The following is an 18,861-nucleotide window of genomic DNA, read 5'->3' on the forward strand; positions in this document are numbered from 1 at the left end:
CGTAAACACCCGCCGACACCAGATCAAACCGCCACTCCTCCGATGTTTAAGAAGCTCGTTTGTCTCCTGCCGGCCTGAAGAGACTCTTCATTTACTTAATATGTGTTAGCACTTGCGAGAGAAAGAGGGAGGGGAGTGCTGCTAGGGTCGCGCCCCCTGCTTGGATGGATGGGGGTCTTCCCGTCAAGGAGTAGGAGAGAGACAGCGCTCCTGTCAAACAAACAGAAATTGAATACGTTGCCTTCTATCAGGATGTCCACAGTGTGTACATACTCGCTTCGGCTTGATTATAAATAACCCCCTCTATCTTATAAACAAGTGGAGTGAAGGCATTCATCAGGGATAGAGAGGTAAGGGTGTGAAGAAGCTGGAATGTTCTCTCCTCCAACGAGGGACTGCTGTCGCGTCTCCGTGCGGCGGGGATGATGGAGGAGAGGAGAGGAGGGGACCGGCACAAGATGGAACAAAAACCAAACAGAAGGTGGATGAGAGATTAGGAGGAAAATGGAGGAAGAAGCTAAATAGAGGATCTCGTAGGGAAGCGGCAACAGCAGGAGACAAGAACAAAGGGGATTAATAAAGAAGAAAGTGGAAAGAGACGGGACAAGACAAAGCAGGGTAGAGGAAAGGAAGATAGGGCAGATGCTTGTCCTGCCCCGTGAGAGGGCACTCAAGGGTGGGGCTGTGTGAGGGTTACTCTCCCGGTGCTCTGCTGCATGGTTTGGAGTGGGCAGCCAGCGTGCGGGTTAACGGGATTGGAATGCTTCTTCAAGGGGGCAGCCTAATCAGCACCAACTTCCTCCGATTCAGAAAGCATAGGCCTCGCTCTGCGCTTCTTTTGTTTCAGCCGGGCTGCGCTGACAGGACGGAGGAAGCAGCCGTCTGACAGTCAGAGTAGATGTTGAATGTGAATAAACACCGTATCCATGGGGGGGGGGGGGCGTAGAGAGACAGAAACTGAGCAACTTCAGCGCCACCAATGTGTCTGCGTGTTGATGTGCGCTCGTGCCATCTGCGGGCATAGACGTACCCGCTGGCTTTTGTGTGTCTTGGCGGCGTTTTGCACACATTGCGAGGTGAGTGAGAGGATGTGTGAGGTGTACTCTGCACACTCGCTCCGCACTCTGTCAGGCCAGTCATCTCCAGCTGCCCGCTCGGGACTTTTGTCTTTGTTAAATGTTGTGTGACAATGAGATTTTCCAAAGTGCCATCTAGATAAAGAAGTGGATTGAGGGAGAGGGAGGAGGGGGTGGGGGACTCCGATAAGAGCCGAGCTGGTCTGGTCATAGTCCAGCGACCCTTCATCACCGCTGCAGCCCCAGATATATCTCTTCTCTGTCTCTGAAGCACTCACACACACACACACACGCCTTCATCACTTTGTCTCTCTCTCTCTCGCTCACCCTCAGACTCTTCACACACTTCTACAACTGCACCCAATCTCAACACACAAGCAAACACACCTCTATTCCATCACCGCAGCTCTAGATCCTCAATCGATCCTCACAGCACCCCAGCAGACACCTGCAGGTGATTGATCCCCAAATCAGTCCCTCACAACCCCAGCGCCGTAAAAACCATAACAACCCATCATAAAAGCTGATTTATCTTCACCTAGCCCTGGGCCTCACAGTTAGAATATTAACCCAAAAGTGTATGACACCAGAATGATTGGTTTGGAATTGAATAAACCTTGGGAGTATTGACGCACATGTCTGACGGTTCATATCAAGTCTGACTACTGGAATGTGCCAAGTGAGATTGCTTTATCTCAGGATATACAGACATACACAGAGAACTTTTGCTGTTCTCGTATTTACAAGCCTGTGTGCACCAATAGTGTCATTTATCGACTTTCAGACTTCCATCATGTTGGGATGAAATCATCTTGAAAGTGATTACGTACGCGCTCTTATTAAAAAGCTATCAACGTTTCAATCAGTGTGATTATTTTACTTGTGACTTCATACACATTTGTGGTATTGTAATTGAGAATATGGTATCATTGTTGGAAATATCCTGACATTTTGACATTTTGTGACATTGTACTCAACTATATCGGCTACAGCGCAACTAGTGAAGTGTGTCGAGTTGCAGAGGTATTGATAAATGTTGTTAAGAGTTTGAAATACTACACAGCTCCTCGAGTATAAAAGGTATGTTGTAAATAGCGTTTAAAAAAAAAAAACACATACAATACGATCTTCAATTCATCATGAAGTCACCATCGTAATATAGTCATCTATAAATAGTCATTTTTTTGTGTTGTTGTTTGTTGTTGAGGGTTTGTGTTTTCGTCTGTGTCCCGGCGTTACTCCATGTGTGTGTTCCTTTCGGAGACAGTGCCCAAGCCACATTTTAATGAGAGCGTTGGTCTAAATGCCAGCAGCATGGTGTACTGGCAGCAGCATCAGCATGTGCCCTGTACTCAGCAGTGCAACGAGCTCCCGGGTTTAATATAATCCCAGCCTAACTCGGGGGCCTCTTTGATGCTACTGAAGCCAGTGAAGCCTTTAATGGGAGCCACTCCGTGTCCCTGTGTTATGTGTGAGCTGCCCAGCTTTCCTTCATTTTAGGGTTGTTGCAACTGATTTGTTGTTTTCCGAGTTAATTCCGACTTTAATCATGTCCACATACACTGACCTGACCTGTGCTGTGTGTGTGTGTGTGCGTGTGTGTGCGTGTGTGTGTGTGTGTGGTGGGGGTTTCCATGCGTGTGCAGACAATCTGCTTATGCTTTGCACTTACTCCTCGTACATTTTCTCACTTTCTCACATTGCAGTTTTTTGACCACTTGTAAATTTTGGATGGATCGCCATGTTTTTCTCCGTTGTGTTTTTTTTTTACCTCTAATCGGCTTCTACACAACTCTGATATATATTCATCCTTCATTCATATGATATTCGATGCTTGCTCTGTTAGATTCAGGTTACAGTTAACTGTCATGGCAGCTCTCTCTCCGGTCACACTGAACAAGTGTTACGTCTGTCTGCTGTCCGCCAGCATTAAAATATTAGCCTTCCAATTGGACGCGGGATATGAAAAGCAGATTGTCGTCGTGTTGCAGCAGAGCCCTCGCTTTAAACGTGAGAAGAGGGCTCAGTAAATGTAATGAATGTGTGACACTTGAACATCTGAAGTGCCCGTGTTCAGTTCCATATACCGCCTTACCTCTTGTACATAAAAAGCCCTTTTAAAGATGATATCTATGAGCGTTTTAGAGCCGATTTGTTCACCCTGCGGCGACCGGCAACATGCTCTAATTACCTCCACCCCCCTTTCTCTGGCTGGACTGGAGTGGGTCGTTTAAGTTTCCAGTCTGTCCCATGCGTGTAGGAGCGGTGTGCCCGCTGAATTTATGCTTGAAAAACGTGACCTTTGACTCTTGTGCAGCTTTATCGCACCCCGAAGCCCACATACAGTGTGGCCCTGTATGCTGAGGGTCTGCGGAGGAAGTGCCTGTCCTGCTTTCTGTACATCACTGCCAACCCCCCACACCCCCCTCTACCCACTCAAAGCCCCCAACTTGCTACAGCCACTTAAAACCAATTATCTTCAAATTAACTTTTGAATGATGAATAATATCCACCCTTTAGTTTTACATTCGCCCCGTCCTCCTGACGCTCGGACGACTTTTGACAATCGGTTCAGTGATGATCCAGTGAGCGTGTCTTGTTGTTGTGCCATTCCTGCTGGCAGTGTTGATTTTGGCACAAGGAACAATATATCTCATTCACATTAAGGAACCATTAAATATCACATTCATTCTCATAAAATATAGAGGAGATATGTGTGCCGTTATTGGCCCTGCACATGCACCCCTGCTTCTGCAACACAGATGTTGGCCCAGGTTCTGTGCATTTTGAGGGGATTCTGTTGTTTTAATGTTTTAATGTAAGGTTTTTGAGTGTCTCTTTACTGGTCTGCAGCTCAGGTTAACAAATTCATTCTAATGAAGGAAAAACAGGAGCCTCTCTCACAGGTCCTTCTCTGAGCTGGTAAATAAGATGAGATCATTTATGTATTCTCATAAATGCTCTCAATCAAGCATCATGCCTTGTGATGCCTTGCCTCCCTATTCTAAAAGAAAATAGTTATTTTAGATCGTTAATGAATAAAAGCATCTGTTAATATCGACGTTGATGTGCATACAGTGCTCTGGCTGACCGGTCACTGCACGGGGCTGTCAGAGAGGGAACCGACAGTGCCAGAACAAAATGACTGGGTGCTAATTCAGCAAACACGCCGGGCCTGTTCCTCACAGGCGGCAGAAATTTGTCAAGAAATCATCCCTCTCTCTTGTTCTGTCCCTGCCAGAATTCCTGGCTAACCCCCCGGCAAATGAAAATAATCCAAAGTAATTAGAAGTGAGCTGGTCTAGTCCTGAGAGCCCCCGGGCGGCCGGGTAAACATGGCGGAGGGGCCAGTGGAGGAGGGGGGGGGGGGCGCTGACCTTGTCCACATAAAGCAGTGATTTATGAAGTGCAGGGCACAGCAGCAGGGCTTCTGTCTTCTCCCGCAGAACCAAATTACTGAGGTGGAGATTAACACGCCGCTCACAACGGGCCTACTTCCAGACCCAAGGAAATTTTTCTTATTTACATTTTCCCCTTTCATTTCCTCTGCTCTGTCTCAATGGTAATTGGGCTATGAGGCCGGCAGGCCCATCCTTTTAATATCGGCACGTTAGGCTGCACAGCCCATGCATTGTGAAGTAATCGACGCGCATTGAAGAAGTTGCAGAGTGTTGTGCAAACTCTAGAGTCTAGACTAACCGTTCGTTTGAGCTTTAAATGAGTAAATAAAATGAGCAGGGGGGGCCGTGTGCATACAGAGTCATGATGGAGGCTTAATGCAGCTTTTCGACCAGTGTCAATGGGAGGTCTTGCCGTGAATGGTAGAGCTATTTCATGTGGACTTGGCTGCGATATTTTCTTTCTCTCCTCGCCTCTCTTTCTTTCTTTTTTCTTTCCGCTCTCCTGGAGGATGTGCTGGAATGCACCACACAGGCCTACACAGTGTTTCCATGTGGCCCCTCGGCTGCTGCAGCGGTGTGTGTAGGCTCTGCTGCTCGCTGGCTGGAGTCAGTTTGCAACCCACACGGGAATCCCCCCTCTTCTCCAGCCTGTCCCATCAGACTTCACATGGCTCTAGATGGAGCAGCAAAATCCCAAATCACTTCTTTTTTTTTTTTTTCATACCAGAAAAAAAAAACATGGCTGCAAAGTTATTCAAAGGATAACTGGCCATGAAGCTCAGATCAAGTAAAATATGAAGCTATTTGATCATAAAAATTCCCCACATTCATGTATGAATTGGCTTTTTTTGCGTGACCGAGCTCCTAAAACAAACAAGAAAGCCGCAAGCAAAATAAGCATGGGCCCATTAAAGCAATTTAACCTCCTTTCATGAATTTCACAGCACTTTAAAGCCTCAGCTCTAAACATTACGCGGATGCTGTCCATTTTAAGGGTCTCTTAAATAAGTATGAAATGCTGTGTGGCATGATATAGTCGGAACTAACATACCCTGAAGCCTGCATGTGTTTGGTTTGTAATTTGTTGATAAACAGCTTTTCCACACCCCTATTTAGTCGCTATGTCAAAACCATTATGACAAAAGGCATGGCATAATTCAGATAAAACAGATCTATTTCATCTCAGCATATCAGAGCAGTGCTTATGGCGGATTGGTGAAATAAATATAAATTAGAGCTACGCCTTCCAAATCATTCTCGTGGTTTATTAACAAACGAACAAGCGTTTTAAATTCACCCCCATCTGTCTTTTTTTCCGTGTAGATTCCAGAGCTTTATAGCCGCTCGTTCAGGTGATTATATATTCAGGCCCATACGGCTGAATCTTTCATGTCCCATCTAGCAATTTGATGCCTTAATGTAGATGTTGTGTGCTGCAATTCACACGGACGAGAAAGAAATGACCCCCATCTTATTATGAGTCAAAAAGCTGAGTGATGGAGCAGCATGTTACAAACTGAGATATAAACTGTGGTGCTTTCAAAGTAAAGTGAAATTCACGGCTCAAAAATAAAGGCCAGCACGTGATCCACAAAGGAAGGTTGGATTTTTTTTTCTTTTTTTTGGGGCTGTTGGAGTCAATTTACTCCAAAATGTTATACTCCTAACACTTCCAAAACGGCTAATCTCGACTACATTTCCGGGGATAAACTAGTGCAGCTAACGACGTCTGACAAGTGTCGTAATTTAAGAATTATATATTTTTTAAACTTTTGTTCTGCCTTTGATTATTTTACTAAATTGTCAATGGTGGAAATGCTCCAGATTAAATTAAGAAAAGTTCGCTTCATAACAATAAATGCAAAGCCATAATTATGTTTAACTGTCATATTGTCATCTAAAAAACTATTCCTTTAGAAATGTTTCAAAAGTTCAGTTCAGTTGAGCACGCCCTCTCCTGACAGGGTGAAGAAGTACAGTTCTCCTCGTTGCCAGACTCATGGGGTCCTTACCCACAATTTAGCCCCGGTGATACCACAAACCCCGCGTGTTTATCCTCCTTTTTTTTGACATTTCCTCCTTTTCAGAAAAGAGCTCGGACCCCTCTCTCTATCAGGATCCTCGATCAGACCCGGAGAGGCCGTGAAGCAATCACTTTCCCAGATTACTTGTGTTTAATACACAATGCATCATAAAACAAATCCCTCATCCTGACAGGAAGAAAATAGAACAGCTCATTCGACTTGAGCTTTCCCAATTTATGGCTAAATTAAAAAGGGTTCCAACAATGGACAAGTCGAGGAGAGGCAGGAAATCAATGGCCGGGCGGACCGGGGTCTCTCCTCGGTTCTCAAGGAGCGCGAGACGATGGGAATCGGTGGCGGGGTCCTGCCTTATTTACACATGATTTTTCCTGTCCTTCCTGCACATTTGCTCCGCAATTTCGTAAAACAATAGGCATTATCTGGGATGGAAGGTCAATGTCACAGTGTGAGGCGTTATCCATCATCATCTGCTCTCGTCAGCCAAAGCCCTGTCCTCTCCAGCTTTATGAGCTGCCTAATAAACTCCGCTCACTGACAACGAGGACGTTTCTTTATTATTCTATACCCTTCTCCGTTTATACGTATATCGGTTTTTAAGCTTTAAACTTTCACATCTAGATAAAACACCAATGAATTCAAACTAATGCGACGTGCTCTCTCTGCTTTTGAGCCCAAGCAGGTGCACAGAGGAAAGTTCATACTCCACAATTGAAATATGCATTTTTAATACAAGATTGATTCAAACACCAAACTGAGCTTGTGCCTCTGTCTTATCTTTTTTTTTCTTTTAATGTGTTTTAGTCATTTTAAAACAGCTTTGCTTGTTGTGTGTGTGTGGGGGGGGGGGGGGGGAGGGAGGGGGGTATTTTACAGCCACCTAACAACCAGGTCCTGAGAAAAGCAGGTGATTCGGTCAGTGTTTCCCAAATTGAGGCACAGGGACTTCCAATGGTCCATGTGGAGTTGCCTGGAGGTCCCCAAAAGGAACACTTAAGTCTAAGTGTTACATTACTCCGTAAAGCGAGCACAGAGACGGGTTTTTATTGTAGTTCTCACTTTTCTTATTGCTATGACGTAACTGTGATACAAAACTAAGTCATAACCTGGAGGTGAAGAAAATGAGAATAAAAACCTCCGTTTCAGTTTAGTTAATGCCATGAAATGGTCCATGAACAGTGAAAAGAAAAGAAAAAAAAGTTTGGAAACACGTGGATACATGCTTTGATGCTCATGTTGGTTCATTAAAGTGTGCAGCCTGTGTGTGTAGTTCATCCATTCAGAAGCCCCATCCCGACCTCTCCCTGACCCCGCTCACCCTCTCCAACCTCGGGCCCCTGTCACTTTAAAATTTACTGCGGAGAAGGAGTCGCTTCCGACCGGGGACCGAGGCGAAGACGGTCCCGTGTTTTGTCTCTGGGCTATAGGGATGGACGCGCCGGGTTCTTCTTTATGAGACAATGCGCGCAAGAGAAACATCACACAAAACTGTCCGGGACGCGCGAAGTAGGGGGCGATGTTTGAAACCAACCCCCCCAACCCACACACACACACACACACACACATACATGAATATATCCGCTATCATATAGACGAAACATCCCAACTGGCTGAGGAGGGGGTAAGAGGAAGAGAAAAATGAAAAGTTGAATGGCTACTCGTGGACACCTGGGTGCGTCAGGACAGGAGGGGTGACAAGTGAGGAGCGGACGAGCCGAGCGAAGCGCACGCAGCGAAGAGTTTGGGAGCAAGTTGATGTGCCGGAGGTGGTTTAGTTCCGAGCCGCGGTGTCTGTAGGACAGTGAGAGGAGACTGACCGAGTCCGCGGTGTGAGAGAGGATTTACTTTGAACCGACCGCGCGCTGTCTGAGGGACAGTCGCACCGGCGAGGAGTCGACTCGTCCTGCGGCTTTGAAACCTGAAGAGACACCGCTGCCGAAAAACAGCAGAACACTGGTGAATTTCTTTTTTTTTTTTTTTTTTTTTACAATGCCAGAAAGCTGGAGAACGCGCCGCAGCTAAGACAATTTGTAGTCTTTATGTTGATTTGATCGTCGAGTTGTTTTTTACTTCGTTCAGTTGTTTTTTAAACCGGAGTTTTCATCACTTTTCATCAGTTTAGCAGCGCAGTTATTGTCCCAAGAGGTTTTAACTGTCGCACGCGAGTTTCAACGGTAAGAGGAAACATACTTTATGGATAAACGAAACTATTGATTTTATTGAACGATTTGCATAGAGCAAACAATAAAAAACAGGTTCATTGTTCATTTCGTTGTAAACTTAGTTTGACGGTTAAATTATATGCCGGAGAGTGTTTTTGCATGATGAATGGATAGATCCAGACAAAGGGCTTCATGCAAGCTAAATATTTATTCAGTGGCAGGTTATGCAAAGACTGATTTGTGACCCTGGTGGAGATTCCTATTTGCATCCCAACAATCGGCTACTTCCTCGTAATTTCTAGCAGTCGCGAGTTCCTGCTGTTTATCTATTTCCCAGTGAAGTTTACAGCTGCTGTGTAATAAATAGCAACACCTTAAAACGACTTGATACCGTTGACAATTCGTTGAGGGAAATCCTGTATGAATGTTTTGTAAACGATAGAAGTGCAGTGGTCTTGTGATTTGCATAATAATCCGGTTCATTCTATTTATTGTTATTTTGGTCTTATGATGCTTGAAGAGTTTTGTATGGGAGAGTAATTGTTTTATTCGTTTATTATTAGTATTTTTATTAGTGCTATTATAATTATTATTATATAGTTTCGGCCTAATTAATATAATTTTAAATTCATATTTATAAAAAACAAACTGTTTAAATTTGTATAGTTCACTATTTAATTCGATGAAACTACATATTCAGAAACGAATTCAAACGCCAGCTGAAGTGAATTTAAATCCAGGATAATTTAGCAGCGTATTTATACAATTCGTTTTTATTAACAAAATGACACCAGACTGATCAATCAGAATTTGTTGCATCACACATTTTTCCATTCTTGTTTTTTTTCTAATCTTATTAATTCATTGATTTTTATATTTTTAGGGATTTACAGTCTTGTATTGGTACTGCATTATTGTTGCTGGAAAAAAATGATATAATTTACTTTTTATTGCTGCAATGGGAATGACATATTTCCTTTAAAACTTCCCCAAGACGAAACAAAGAAATAAATATCACAGATATATAATAGATTTTATTTAATTTATTTTATTATTTTGTGGTAATAGAAAAAAAGTTTTTTCCCTCCATAAATTACTGTACAAATGATGATTATCAATACAAAAAAATGCACACAAGCTTTTTTATATTCCAGAGGAATTTTTAGGTGATTAAAATAGACTTTCCTTGTACTGTACCAAAATGATGTATGTGTGTGTGTGTGCGTGTGCGTGTGCGTGTGCGTGTGTGTGTGTGTGTGTGTGTGTGTGTTGCACCACAGACCAGCTCCTATAACATTTGAGTCTTATTTCTCTGTGGGAGGTATGTGGTTAGTCAGTGTTTGGACACAGTAACCTGGACTGATACTGATCAAAGTCTGATTTCTCTCTCCCTCTCTCTCTCTCTCTCTCTTCCCTCTCCCTCTCTCTCCTCTCCCTCTCTCTCTCTCTCTCTCTCTCGCTCTTCTCTCTCTCTTCTCTCTCTCTCCCCCCCCCCCCCCCCCCCCCCCAGATCTTGGACGGGTCAGGCCATGTAAAATTCTGCGTGGATGCCAGCAAGCCAGATATCGGGAGCTGGCTGAAGCACATCCAGTTTGCCCCTGCGGCCAAGCAGCATAACCTGACAGCGTGCCAGATAGGTGATCAGGTATGTGGACACACTCACAGCCTGCTTGGCTGAACAACCTCAACAAAATACAAGATGAATATGATCTGAAGAAAAGAAGAAGAAAAAAGAGAGCGAGAAAAAAACAAGAACATGTCTTGATTTCAAAAGTCTCACATGGTGATGTGCCTGAATCTTGCTGTCTGGCCGGATGAATCAAGTGCAACTGAAAGTCATTCAGATCTTTAAAACTGCTTTTTTTTAAAAACAGCTCTGATGCCAGAAGGCTTCCCTTTATTTTCCAATGGTTGTCCTGTCTGCGTGCTGTTGTGTGAAAAGGTGTTATTGTGATCCAAGTCAGATAGTCTTATGAGTGGCTGGCCCACCCTGCCTTCAGTTCTAACTCACACACACACACACACACACACACACACAGCTCTCCCCCACGCTGAACCGCAGAGACTCTTCGCTATCTGTGTGTGTGTGTGTGTGTGTGTGTGTGTGTGTTTTCTTTTTGGAATTGTGCTCTGGCTTCTGCCATGCGAGGACCACAGGGCAGGATCAGAGGCTGCACGCCGAGATGATAGTTCCACACACTTCCCGGTCACGCTTGCGATATAAACTCTTAGACATGCCAGGAATGTCACAGTCCTTTTCCGCTGCTCACCTGGCTGCACAGGGAGGTGCGTGCTGTGCACATGGGGGCCTGTTCACCTCGGTAATCCCAAGTTCTCGTCGACACAGAAACCTGCAGCATGGCAGGAAGACAAGAGGCTAAACTAGATTTGACATGTGTATGGAGCATACCATGGCTTGACCCGAATCAAAAAACATAATCTAGCATGCACACTTGTCATCACTTCTCACTGGTGGTCCACCATAGATTACTTGTTGAGCGTCGCCCGTTGAATTGTCAGTCCAAAGTACGTGACAGTAACATATTTATGACCCTGAAATCATTTGGAAATCTTCTAAAGGGAGAAACTCAGAGCTTCTGAGGAACAAATCTCCCACTCTTCCTCCACATGTCATCCTCCTGTGCGGTAAGGAAGGAAGAGGTTGAGAGAGTGGATAGCCCACGCTCTTTTCATGAACAGTATTGGAAAAGGGGGAGAGGAGGAGAAGAAGAAGAGGAGCTTTCCAGGAGTACTTACCCACTCTCTGTTAAAGGAGACAGAGAGACAAACAGGCAGAGAGGGCTTTTCTATGCCGCCCTCTCCGCGAGGTGTGACTCGCTGTCAACACTGTGGTTCTGCTCGGGTGGCTGTGTAAGGCTCCGACAGGTCACGGACATGGCTATGATGAGGTGATTGTTAAGTATTACACACTGTCACAACACAGCACAATGTGCCGTCTTTAAGCCTTCCGGCCAACATTGGTGTTTTTTGAAAACACTGTAGCGCCTCACAATGCCTGTCTGTATGTTTAAAATGAATAGACTGAAGGGGGTGGTCTTGTAAAGCGGCTGTCAGTTTTTGATAGCGTGTGTGTGTGTGTGTGTGTGTGTGTGTGTGTGTGTGCGTGTGTGTGTGTGCTTACGAGAGCTTTTATGTGTGCATTGAATTGTTTTGAGTGTGTGAAGTGTTTCATTGTGTCTCTGGAGTGTGTGCACACACCTGTAACTGCCTGTGTCTCTACATGTATGCATGTGTGAACTTTAGTGTGTGTGTGTGTGTGTGTGTGTGTGTGTGTGTGTGTGTGTGTGTGTGTGTGTGTGTGTGTGTGTGTGTGTGTGTGTGTGTGTGTGTGTGTGTGTGTGTGTGTGTGTGTGTGTGTGTCTGTGTGTGCGTGTGTGTGTGTTTGTGTTTGCTGGACTGTGAATTGTTCATTGCGGTTCAGATGACTCCCCATGCTCCTCATTCCGAGCTGGAAATGTTAAAACACAGTCCCTGATTCCAACAGGTTTTTACTGCCACAGAGAAGTGCTGAGTCTAAAAGCAGCCTGAAACCACATATTACGCAGCCGCCGCACAACGCGTACCATCACCAGATCTTCACAGGCCGAGCTACCCGGGGCTTACATATTACTTGTTTACGTAAAATCGTCCCTCAGAACCAAATTTAGCCAACTCTTACTCCGTGCCGTCAGCATGAAATGACTTGTTGCATGAATTATTTTAGGACAATGTCACACAACGACAGCAATTTCCAGGTGTGCTGGTCGTCATTTGGTCCTGGTTCACTTCCAATTTAGCCCTGCCAGCGTGAGAGTAAAACTGGCCTCCGTCCTGTTATTCCTGACCCAGTTCTGTTTATCATAAAACTTTATGAGCAATCTCAGGAGGGTGAGGGAGTGAGCGAGGAATGAATGAGTGAGAAGAGAGAGAGTGAGGGAAATGCCTGTTATGTCTTACTGGAGGATCTCTTCTCCTTTCCCTCTCTCTCTTTCTCTCTCACAATTCATTTTTAACCCGTCAGCTCTACTATAATGCCATAACAGATCAGTGAACATCTTCAACAGATTTTCAAATATGAACAAAAAGAAAGTCAGAACTTATTGGAACGTCTTGCAATCTTCTCTGTGGCCATCATTTCTCACATATCGATTCTCTCGTTCCAAAGCGAAAATAAAAATTCTGAATTTAAAAAGTGAGTGATTTGAATAGCTCTGAAACATTGCATCACTGTAGATGTCCAGCTGTTTGAATTTAATGGGACTTAAGTTACAGATTACATATGTCTTCTCTCATATTAGAATTAGCTGCACATTCAGTGTTTTCACTGTATTCTAACAAGGACAGCCTTTATTTGTATGACCTTTGTGTTTTATTGCTTTACATATTTGACACTGCAGAGTGGAAAGTAACAGGAAAGACCGGAGAGGAAGGAGATGGCAGGTCTCGCAGTTTGTGAGTCACACTGAAACCTGTAATTAATTCATCGTGCAAAGGTTTGAATTGAGCCCTTTACAAATACAAAAAGCTCAGAAGAAGAATTTAGAAGAAATATACAATTAGTTATTTTTGTTGATGTGCAAAATTCTTTAAAAGTATTCAGAGAAAAATGAATGAACGACAAAGAATCTTGGCTCAGCTAATTTGCAATCGTTAAGTCTTTTAACTGCCTGCGACCTGCTGTTTGTGTCCAACTTTAGCCTTTGACCGTCGCTGCCACAAGCTCACCTGATGTCCTCATTTGTTTGCTAATGCGCTGAGCTGAGCTGAACAACGCAGCCTGAGCACTTCTTGCACAGATCCCGCCACGATGGGCATGTTTTGTCATTAAGATAATTGGGGCAATTAGGGCTGGAAAACCCCTCCACTGCGCTCCTCACTCCACAGATTCAATTGAAAGGAAAATGGATTCAAAGTGTAATTAACATCATCCAACGAGGCCCCGAAGAGCCTTTCATAAGACAGTGCACAGGGATATGAGCGTTAATCTCATTCGCTCTATTGATTCTCACTCAGTATTGAGTGGGATGAAGTGGCTGAGGGGCATATTAGCAAAACACAGACAGTCATTCACTGTGTTAATACACTGGCGGTGAAATCATGATGGGACTGTAACTCACTGAGATAACGGCTTGAGATGTGTTGGCTTCTGAAAAAGAGTTGATTGTAAAAAGAAAAAAGAAAAAAAGATTTCAAGATTGCACATGTAGAAACTTGGAACAACCTTGCAAATCCAACGCAGATCATTGCAGATGCTACTCATTGAGGTCTTAGGGGACCAAAAAAAAAGGCCCGAAGGCCTAAAAAACAGTTATTTTTAAGATGCAGAGTTTCCACCTGACCAAGTTTCTGCTTCTTCACGAGGTCACTTTACCACAGCTGACTCGATCTAAGATGAATATAGCCATGTTGGCTCCCTTACATGGTCATCCAATTTGCTGGAACCAACTGCACATTGTGTGCTCGTACTCTTTATTTCTATCTCAGTCACGAAATGGTTTTGTTTCGAAGCCAAGTGGTGGTGGCTGCCAAACGCGCTGTACATGTTGCATGACCCTGATAGCCGCAGGAAGGTTGCATCTCGTGTGGACACGCACTGTTGTTGTTGTTGTTGTGCTACTGCTGGGCAAGCACAAGTACCCAATGTAGTAGGAATTCTTTCCTAAATTTGATGATACTTTGTGATTTATTTTAGCTGCAAATGAGGAACAGTGGAAGTTTTGTTTCAGTGCTTGGTTGAGGATCTGCTGTATCTTCCTTCTTCCATAGCTTTTCAATGTTAATGTAGCTTGAGAGTTGAAGGGTTTTATTGCACTACGAGCAGCAGCACCCAGACTGAGAGTTCCTTGTAGCAGGACAGCACCGTCACTGAATGGCGTACCTGTCGATTGAGCTCTGTGTGAGCGAGGAGTGGGCCAACGGGGTGTGACCGGGGAAAATGTGACTGTGTTTACTCTGCTAATGACTAATCGCGTCAAGGTAATGAAGTAGTCCGATTATAGCCTTTGATCCTCTTGTGGTTGTAACCTTTGACAGAAAGAGTGAGCTAAAGATAAGTATAGTGTGAATGGATAAATGCACAAACGTAAGGAGAAATGATGCATCGATATAGATCGATGGAAAATAATTGATCAACATCAACATTACTTTCCCCGGCTACTGCTGCAGTCAGAGGAAAGCTTTTGCATTAATGGGATCTATGTTTATCTCCAAAGGAGAAATGTTTTGAATTTCTTTCTCAAATAATTTCTTCTGTGTTGTTTTTCTCTCCCATACAAGTAGCAAATGGTCTCGATGCTGAGGCTGCTTGCTTTGTCAGTGTGAACTCAGACACCCTGGCCATCTTATCTCCAGAATAACCTGTTATTTTAAGCCTCTGTTAAGCTGCTGGCCATCACTGTGTGTGTGTGTGTGTGTGTGTGTGTGTCCATTACATGCTAAGGAATCAAGCGCTGCCTCGTCTGTTCTTCAGTGGGTTGCTGCCTCTTTTTGTTGTTGTTGTTTGTGTGAGTTTTCACTGTTTATCTGCGGCGGCCCTCAGGGAAGGGGTGGAGCTGTCGGGGGAATTCCCCTCATATTCGTAATCGCCCTCCTGTGCCTGCTCCTGTGTGCACTTACGCTACCCCAAAACACATCATCATGTGCAGCGAGCACAGAGAAATAGAACTCCAAAAATGTTCATTGAGCCCTAAAAAGAGGGAGGTCAGAGGTCAGGCCTGCAAAGTGAATGTTTGCTTCTTGTTTGAAAGACTCACCATGGGTCTTCCGTCTTCCTCACTATGTGTTTCTTAATTGTCTAATTATATGTAAAACATGCTGAAATGATGGACTACTAGTTGCACTTTACCATGACCTTTACTCTTGATTTCATGGACGAAGTGGCTTTGACAGTGTCCCTTCGTTTTTATGTTCCGACGCCCTGGTAGCTTTCCAAAGAGCTTCCCTCCTCGTTCTCGGTATCAGTCTCTCAGAGCGGAATCCCTGCAGACTCGCATGTCTGTTTGAACTGTTGCTTTATTGTTTCTAAATCACAATATTGTTGTGGCCTTACAAAGGTGACGGGCACAGGAAGGAGTGTGTCTGTTTGTGAATGCGTGCATGTATGAAGTTCCATCCATGTTCAAGCATGTGTGTGTTTATGGTGTGGCCAGAGGTTAGAGTAGGGTATGTCAGGGATTAAAGCTTCTGTCCGGAACCCTCACAGCTCAGTTCCCTTTATTCTTTCTTAGAAACAATGGGGTTGCAGCAACCAGACATCAAAAATGCCCCCCAAAAAAAGTTGGCAAACTTGTTCTCTATGGAACGGTTAAATTGAAAATATTTGAAAATAAAATGCTGCAAAAATGAAAACAAGAGTGTTTTACAATGCATTGCATTTGGTGGTTGACGTGTAATTTGTCTCTCCTGGTCTGGATAACTGTAACGACTCTGGTTAAGCCCTGTAATGGGAGTCAGACGTGTGGTGCCTGCCACCCTCCCACGAACTTTCTTGGCTGCTTCGATTTTTTTAATGCCTGACTTTAAATCGTACTTTCATGCTACCACAAAGCTACATCGGTTACTGTGCCCCAATCACTCCTCAGTCATTGACATGCAAGACCTCGCTGCCTTGGTCAGATGCAGCACTCACTTGAGCTCCCCGAGTGACTCTCAGTCGAGGAACTTCCTGTTCTCCAGTGAGTCACAGTGGAGCCTGTAAAAGTATGGAATGGATGTCATATTTTGTATTATATCATTTTCCAGAAGTTAGAACAATGACACAAACAATTATAGCATAGTCGACAGAATACATCCTGATCTTTATTGTGACCAAGATATTTATCATAGCTCTCTGCGGAGCCAGTGTGTCTTTATAGTCTCCTCAGTGCTCGCCAGGAATTCTGTTCATAAGCGTTGTACCTGTGACCCGTGCCTTCCCAGAAGCTCCCCCTCCCCCCTGCCTTTCGAATAAATCCCCCAATCATCATTGTCACATCGACACGACAGAGGAAGGTAATACGTTAGACCTCCAAAGCGTGCCAAAAATAACGCCATGTTGGATTGTTTCACAGAGAAAGGCTATTGTGTGTCCATGGGAAGCACCACAGTCCCAGGGTCTCTCAGCTGATTCTTTAAAATGACTGACCCTCTTCGAATACACAGTTTCACAACCAATCAGTCTGTCATGTAATCAGCACCTTTCGTATTTTTATAGAAATGCTGAAGCTTTTAAAATAAGTGGATTTTGGTGGAAACGTGCTTCTTAAATGAGCACCTAGAAGTGGTGTTAGATAATTGATCTTGCTGTTTGGAAGTTCCATCCATCACTGAAAGACTCAATTAGCAGAATGCATTTTTTGAACACCTTATGTGGTTTCACAGTTTATCACTATAAGTGAGCTTGCTCGCCACACATTCATTTGTTTATTTGCTTACTACAAGCATTTCTGTGGGATCCAGTCTGTGTGAGTGTATACTGTATATGAGACAGTATATTTATTCTACTGTATGGTTTGTGCTTCCTTTTTTTCATGAAGACGTCTAACATGATTATTACAAGCTAATTCCAGTGTATATTTCCATTCTTATTTATCCTGTGTGTGTGTGTGTGTGTGTGTGTGTGTGTGTGTGTGTGTGTGTGTGTGTGTGTGTGTGTGTGTGTGTGTGTGTGTGTGTGTGTGTGTGTGTGTGTGTGTGTGTGTGTGTGTGTGTGTGTGTGTGTGTGTGTGTGTGTGTGTTTATATAGTACCAGGAGCTACTCCAAGTGACCTCTGCTGGTTTAAAATAAATGTGTTGATCCGTACTGTTTGTTGTACTCATTAAACTGTGATATAAAAGCACAGATTAAATCACAATCCCTTTGTGTGTGTGTGTGTGTGTTTTGCAGATCTTCTACAAAGTCACCAGTGAGATTGTCCCCGGTGAGGAGCTGCTACTTTTCATGAAGGCTGAAGAGTATTCATGTGACATCATGGCTCCTGATATCCATGGTCTGTACCGCACAAAAACCCATTTCTGTCCATTGCTAACACCTGACCAACTCATACACCTCACTTAAATGCATAATATGCTAATGTTCCTCTCTCCCAATCCGTGCAGAGGAGAGGCAGTACCGCTGTGAGGACTGTGACCAGCACTTTGAGTCCCGTAACCAGCTGCTGGACCACCAGAAGCAGCCGTGTGGGATGCCCCCCTCCTCCTTCCTTAACCCAGGTGTGACTTTTTACTTTTAAATCGGTGGGCTATTTTCATACCATTGTCAACACTGGATACTGAAGAGTGACAAGACGGATGTGTAACTGAACTGGGAGAATATGACACTAATGATGTAAGGGGCTCTGTTTTCCACCCGAGTCTCTGAAAATGAGCTCATACAGCAATGACACAGGAAAGAAGAGTCTACGAACTGGCATAACTTGTGTTTTATTCTGAGACCACTGAGCCAGAATGACCACAGTTAATGCACTGAAGAATATATTTGACCTACATTACTTGTCCAAGACTTTAGACTTCAAACTGTATGTTATGATCTATGTAATGGAATGACATAGACTCCAAACATACCCCACACATAGTTTACATTTTAAGTTAACTTGCAGTTTTTGAAATACGTCTGATATACAAATTGGAGTTAAACCCCAAAACACAATATTTCTTTTTGGGGGGTTCATTTTAACTGTATTCTTGCGTTCCTTTATCTTGTCTGATAGGAGGGGACAGTGACCTGCAGGCCCAGGAACCTCAAGATCTGCGACCCCTCCTCATGTCCCATGGTCTACAGGAGTGTAAGGAGTGTGACCAGGTCTTCCCCGATGTCCAGAGGTAAGTCAATGGCTGACACACTCAAACACATACATCTATTTCGGGAGATTTGTGTCTGATTGTCATCTCCATCAATACACATGGAGAGCTGGAGCGGTCAGACAGCCATATGATACAAAACTCAATTCTCAATCCTCATTTTAGTTTTTCTTGCGCTTGTGCTTCCTGCAGTCTGGAGGCCCACTCTCTGTCCCACACGGAGGAGAGGGAGTATAAGTGTGACCAGTGTCCCAAGGCCTTTAACTGGAAATCCAACCTTATCCGACATCAGATGTCGCACGACAGTGGCAAGCACTATGAATGTGAAAACTGCTCAAAGGTAGAGTGATGACTTTTGGAGGGGGAATTAACTCTTTTTTTTTTTTATTGGAGATTTTTATCA

At 44.1% G+C, this 18,861-nt stretch overlaps 1 protein-coding gene across 2 annotated transcripts in view; it reads left to right on the forward strand.

Moving 5' to 3' along the window:
* The window catches only part of mecom (MDS1 and EVI1 complex locus), a 127,346-nt gene that overhangs the window by 90,300 nt on the left and 18,185 nt on the right, over positions 1-18,861 (forward strand). For both annotated transcript variants that reach the window (XM_079272678.1, XM_079272679.1), the window contains exons 3-7: positions 10,192-10,326; positions 17,545-17,647; positions 17,757-17,870; positions 18,368-18,479; positions 18,651-18,798. In XM_079272678.1, coding sequence (XP_079128804.1) covers positions 10,192-10,326; positions 17,545-17,647; positions 17,757-17,870; positions 18,368-18,479; positions 18,651-18,798 — 612 coding nt within the window. The remainder of the gene's footprint in view (positions 1-10,191; positions 10,327-17,544; positions 17,648-17,756; positions 17,871-18,367; positions 18,480-18,650; positions 18,799-18,861) is intronic.

Source organism: Melanostigma gelatinosum, assembly GCF_949748355.1.
Source record: "Melanostigma gelatinosum genome assembly, chromosome: 7".
Classification (NCBI taxonomy): Eukaryota; Metazoa; Chordata; class Actinopteri; order Perciformes; family Zoarcidae; genus Melanostigma; species Melanostigma gelatinosum.